At 48.0% G+C, this 5,000-nt stretch overlaps 3 protein-coding genes across 7 annotated transcripts in view; 2 read left to right on the top strand and 1 right to left on the bottom strand.

The window, feature by feature from the left end:
- unc119.2 (unc-119 lipid binding chaperone B homolog 2) overlaps positions 1 to 377 on the bottom strand; it is a 15,852-nt gene extending 15,475 nt beyond the window's left edge. For 2 of the 3 annotated variants that reach the window (XM_058409103.1, XM_058409085.1), the window contains exon 1: positions 242 to 377. The gene's annotated coding sequence lies outside the window, so the exon portion shown is untranslated. The remainder of the gene's footprint in view (positions 1 to 241) is intronic. The other variant, XM_058409111.1, reaches the window with a different exon arrangement.
- Positions 378 to 387: 10 nt separating this feature from the next.
- Positions 388 to 2,488, top strand: si:ch73-248e21.5 (mucin-2). Of its 3 annotated transcripts, none has more exons than XM_058409040.1 (2): positions 388 to 539; positions 827 to 2,487. In XM_058409040.1, exon 2 carries the CDS (start codon positions 838 to 840, stop codon positions 2,230 to 2,232), a length of 1,395 nt encoding a protein of 464 aa, XP_058265023.1. In that variant the 5' UTR covers positions 388 to 539; positions 827 to 837; the 3' UTR covers positions 2,233 to 2,487. The 3 variants fall into 3 exon arrangements, with proteins under 3 accessions (XP_058265023.1, XP_058265044.1, XP_058265033.1); XM_058409061.1 differs by having other exon boundaries at positions 437 to 539; positions 917 to 2,488; XM_058409050.1 differs by lacking the exon at positions 388 to 539 and adding an exon at positions 632 to 779 and having other exon boundaries at positions 917 to 2,488.
- A 94-nt stretch (positions 2,489 to 2,582) lies between these two features.
- On the top strand, positions 2,583 to 4,164 carry LOC131365492 (uncharacterized). The gene is made up of 2 exons (XM_058409071.1): positions 2,583 to 3,357; positions 3,433 to 4,164. Exons 1-2 carry the CDS (start codon positions 2,583 to 2,585, stop codon positions 3,453 to 3,455), a joined length of 798 nt encoding a protein of 265 aa, XP_058265054.1. The 3' UTR covers positions 3,456 to 4,164.
- The last annotated feature ends 836 nt before the right edge of the window (positions 4,165 to 5,000 follow it).

Here is a 5,000-nt window from a genome sequence, read left to right as displayed (position 1 = left end):
GTGTGTGTGTGTGTGTGTGTGTGTGTGTGTGTGCGTGCGTGTGTGTGTGTGTGCATGTGCGTGAGCGTGTGCGCGTGTGTGTGTGTGTGTGCGTGTGTGTGTGTGTGCATGTGCGTGAGCGTGTGTGTGTGTGTGTGTGTGTGCGTGTGTGTAAGATGTATGGAAGGAGTCTCCAGTGTCAGTGCTTTAGAACAGTTAGAGACTTTTCAACATCAAACAAACTAACAAAAAAACCCTTCACCTTATGTGACCTGAGCAGACCAGTAAGTCGTTTTTCTTTTCTTCTTTATGAGTCAACCAGATATTCGAACCTCTCTTCCTCTGCATGAAATGAGGCGGAGCCTCCACACCACATCCTCCCTGCTCCTCTCACCTCCTCTCGCTGTTGCCATGGCAGCCAAACAGTCATTTCCGCCTAGAGTCCGCCGGGGGGTGTGAAGTATCCCAGAAAGCATCTGTGGCAAGAGTTGTACACGCAAAAGAGGAAACCATGGAGAAAGGGGAAGAGACGAGGCGATGAGAAGCACAGAGAAATAAAGGTACTGTGTGTTTTTGTTTCTTTTTGTTTGTTCAAAAGAAAGACGCCAAAATACGCAAGAAGGAGTCGGAGGGTTGGGTTCTGAGGTTCTGCATTTCTGGGAGTAGAACCTCGTGTGTGTGGTTTCACACCAGGTCTAACAGCTCCGAGTTTTAGTTCTAATTTTCACTCAAACGCTCAGCTTCATTAACGGAGGATAAAAAGAAAAGGAAAAGAATTCAACTTTATCAAGAAACATCAGGTGTGTGTGTATTTCTCACTCATGTCTGTATTTTAAACTTTCTCCAGAACACGTCAGGATGAAGACGAGTACCGTGTCTCTAACCGTCTGGTTTGCTCAGGTTCTAACTCTCTGTGCTCTTCATGAAACCCACACAGACCTTCTGACCACACCGGAGCTGGACGTCTCCACGACAACCTCACAAACAATAACAATAACGATGACCACAGTGATATCAGTAGAGGAGCTGATGTCAGATGGGACTCCACCTCTGACTCCCACACCGGAGCTGAGAGGCTCTATGGGCTCGCTGGAGGACGACAGGAGAAACAACACCATCAGCACCTCTGACCACAACATCATGAGTCTCACAGAGATGACCATCTCTACAAACACCACGAGTGTCACGAATGAATACCATGAAACAGGAACCAGCCCTGAAAGCACGAGTAGAAACATTCAAAACACGACTGAGATCTCGATATCCGGAACGTCTGTCCAGCTGGACCATGATGTACAAACAACAACATCTGCAAGTTGGACAGAAAACAGAACAAGCGATACTGATGAAGCAAACATCACCACTCAGTTGCCTCTGGTTTACTCAACACACCAGACTGATGTAACTCAAACTGCAGGAAGTTATGGCACAACAGGCAAAAGTCCAGCTCCATCTACAGCAGGAACCTCTCTGGAGATACTTTCTACAAAACAAACACCTACAGATGCCACCACAAACACCACCACACCTGCAGAAACATCTGGACATATCAGTATACCAGTAACACCGGTCCATTCTACACAAGTGACCAGCGGTTCCACAGATAACACAAAGGAACCCCTGCTGTCAACTACCGAGATGATGGACTGGAAAACTCAGGAGAACACAGAAGCTCTCACAACAACTCAAGGAACTGTGCACGATGACACGACAAATACAACTTGGAGAGCATGGCCTTCAAACACAGAAGACACGTGGAGCACCAACAGCACCATGCTCAGGAACATCTCCACAGCAGGGACAGAGACACCACGCTGGACGAACTGCTTCAGCGTGGACTCATCATCTCAGCATCGCCGGTTCTCAAACCTGGTCTGTTTCATCACACTCTGGAGTCTCGCGATGATGGCATCCATCTTCCTGGGTCTCACCGTGTTCCTGTGGGTGCGTCTGTCCGTCACAAGAAAGAGGGCGAGACTCAGGGGCCGAGGACGAAGGGACAGAACCGCGAAGGAGAAAGAGAGCTTGTGGGCGGAGCCGGACTCATCCAACGAGGAGAGAGTGGAGTTCTGGTATGCCAATGGAACCACAGTGGAGGAGAACAAGAAAAGAAACAGATTGAGACGAGTGAAGACAAGGAAGAACGAAGAGGAGCAGATGGACATGTGGATCCAGCCGAAGGTTACCATGAAGGACATCACGGAGTTCTGGTACGCAAATGGGAGAGTGAGACACGAGGAGGAGACCATGTGAACTCAACCAGGAATGAGGGAGAGAGAGAGACAGAGAGAGGAGGAGTCTGTGTCTAACATATCACCCTCCTCCTTATTCCCCACAAACATCAGAGTGCATTATGGGTAATGCCTCCACTTTATAGAGTATTTGATTTGCATTGTGGGACTTTATAAAGTTTCTGCTCCAAACGACTTCACAGACAAAATAGTGCACTATGTAGTGAGTAGGGAGCAGTGATGAGTGTGTGTCAGCTTCATGATAATGTAACACACACACACACAGCTGCAGTTGTGTCTTAAATAGAATGTGTGTTTGGTTTAATAAACTGTATGTAAATAAGTGTGTTTTGTTTTTAATGTGTGGAGATCATGCGTTCCTGCTCCAGGTTTTATCACCGTTCCTGCTCCATGTTTTATCACGTGTTCCTGCTCCATGTTTTATCACCGTTCCTGCTCCAGGTTTTATCACGCGTTCCTGCTCCAGGTTTTATCACCGTTCCTGCTCCAGGTTTTATCACACGTTCCTGCTCCAGGTTTTATCACCGTTCCTGCTCCAGGTTTTATCACACGTTCCTGCTCCAGGTTTTATCACCGTTCCTGCTCCATGTTTTATCACCGTTCCTGCTCCAGGTTTTATCACGCGTTCCTGCTCCATGTTTTATCACCGTTCCTGCTCCATGTTTTATCACGCGTTCCTGCTCCAGGTTTTATCACGCGTTCCTGCTCCAGGTTTTATCACGCGTTCCTGCTCCAGGTTTTATCACGCGTTCCTGCTCCAGGTTTTATCACCGTTCCTGCTCCAGGTTTTATCACCGTTCCTGCTCCAGGTTTTATCACCGTTCCTGCTCCAGGTTTTATCACGCGTTCCTGCTCCAGGTTTTATCACCGTTCCTGCTCCAGGTTTTATCACGCGTTCCTGCTCCAGGTTTTATCACCGTTCCTGCTCCAGGTTTTATCACGCGTTCCTGCTCCAGGTTTTATCACCGTTCCTGCTCCAGGTTTTATCACGCGTTCCTGCTCCAGGTTTTATCACCGTTCCTGCTCCAGGTTTTATCACCGTTCCTGCTCCAGGTTTTATCACCGTTCCTGCTCCAGGTTTTATCACCGTTCCTGCTCCAGGTTTTATCACGCGTTCCTGCTCCAGGTTTTATCACGCGTTCCTGCTCCAGGTTTTATCACGCGTTCCTGCTCCAGGTTTTATCACGCGTTCCTGCTCCAGGTTTTATCCTTTCTCCAGCGTAGTGACACTGTAGCGCTGAGGATACAGGAGCTGAAACATAGAAAGTTCTAGTAGAGTGAGGAGCAGTTCCTATAATAAATACACACAAGAGGAACTAAGGTGTCGCTTTCACAACGGTGAACCGTCCCGAGTTTTACCTCTGAGCCTGATTCGTCCTCCTCTCGGGGCCTGATGGAGGAGCTCGGTGCTTCCCCTCTCACTCGGTGCTTTTTCTGTCTAAAATCTAGAGATCATTATATAAAATCCCAGGAGCTCAACAGCTTCTGAAAGTCAGACCACGAGTCTGGAACCAACCACCATTTCACAGTCTGATGTCTGATCTTAACATCATCCCTGAAACTGCTGAAACCTTATCAGATAAATAACATGCCGGAGTGTGTGTGTGTATGGGTTCCTAATAAATTGGCCAGTGTGTGTACGTTGCATTAGGTCTCACAGTTTGTGTGTGTGTGTGTGTGTGTGGGCAGGAGGCCTTATGGAGGCCAGTCCAGCTTGATTATTTTCCTGTAACAGCTCAAGCTCAGGTGTTTTATTCCTCCTCTCTCTCTCTCTCTCTCTCTCTCTCTCTCTCTCTCTCTCTCACTCTCTCTCTCTCTCTCACTCTCTCTCTCTCTCTCTCTCTCTCTCTCTCACTCTCTCTCTCTCTCACTCTCTCTCTCTCTCTCTCTCTCTCTCACTCTCTCTCTCTCTCTCTCTCTCTCTCACTCTCTCTCTCTCTCTCTCTCTCTCTCACTCTCTCTCTCTCTCTCTCTCTCTCTCTCTCTCTCTTCTCCTACAGTTGTTTGTTTATTAAAGGAGGATCACGTCATGCTGTTTATCTGTTTAGAAGTGAGTTATTTCCTCTTCTCACTTACGTTCCAGAGGCAGTGAGAGGTTGGAGTGTGTGATGAAGCCCTCATCAGCAGACGCTCTGCAGCTCGCCCTGATTCTGTAGAGGCGGTTGCGTCACCCGGACGGTTGGAGCGTTAGAGAGCGTACACACAAACACTGCGTGCAAAAGGAACAGTGTGTGAAAAGAGGAACTGGCCGAGTGGTGTGTTTCTATTATTTAGTGCTGATGAATTAAGAGGAAGACACGCAGAAGCTGAGAAGTTAGCAGTGTGTCTCAAACCACAGATGATGAGCTAATCAAACACGCAGCCAGAGGAACGGAGAGATCGAGTCCTGATCTGAGTTTAGATTAGAGAAATATTTTCTGAAGAGTTTTATCAGGTGACACTGGGACACAATCTTAACCTTCATCCACAGTCTCTGTCTCATCACCTGACCTTTAAACCTGAACCTCAGGTATCTCTTCACGCTAACATCTGTGTGAAAACATCACCGGTTCCTCCCAGGTCCTGCCCACCAGCCAGCTCCGCCCTATCACACGACAGAGGTGGAGAGGATGGGTGCTATCACACGCCTCTGAGACAGATGGAGTCACCAAACACATGTTTTTTGTTTCATTTATCTAAGAGCTGCTGGACACAGAGGAATGTACCATCTGCCCTCTTCCACATACTCCAGCTCACACACACCTGCTATTGGCTCGTGGCTCTGTGATT

Source organism: Hemibagrus wyckioides, linkage group LG02 (assembly GCF_019097595.1).
Source record: "Hemibagrus wyckioides isolate EC202008001 linkage group LG02, SWU_Hwy_1.0, whole genome shotgun sequence".
Taxonomy (NCBI): Eukaryota; Metazoa; Chordata; class Actinopteri; order Siluriformes; family Bagridae; genus Hemibagrus; species Hemibagrus wyckioides.
This window is presented reverse-complemented; position numbering and strand designations above follow the sequence as displayed.

Coding starts and splice junctions, on each gene's coding strand:
- LOC131365492 (XM_058409071.1), top strand. CDS start 2,583: ATGCGTTCCTGCTCCAGGTTTTATCACCGTTCCTGCTCCATGTTTTAT. Junction 3,358..3,432: donor ATCACGCGTTCCTGCTCCAG/GTTTTATCACGC, acceptor TTCCTGCTCCAG/GTTTTATCCTTTCTCCAGCG.
- si:ch73-248e21.5 (XM_058409040.1), top strand. CDS start 838: ATGAAGACGAGTACCGTGTCTCTAACCGTCTGGTTTGCTCAGGTTCTA.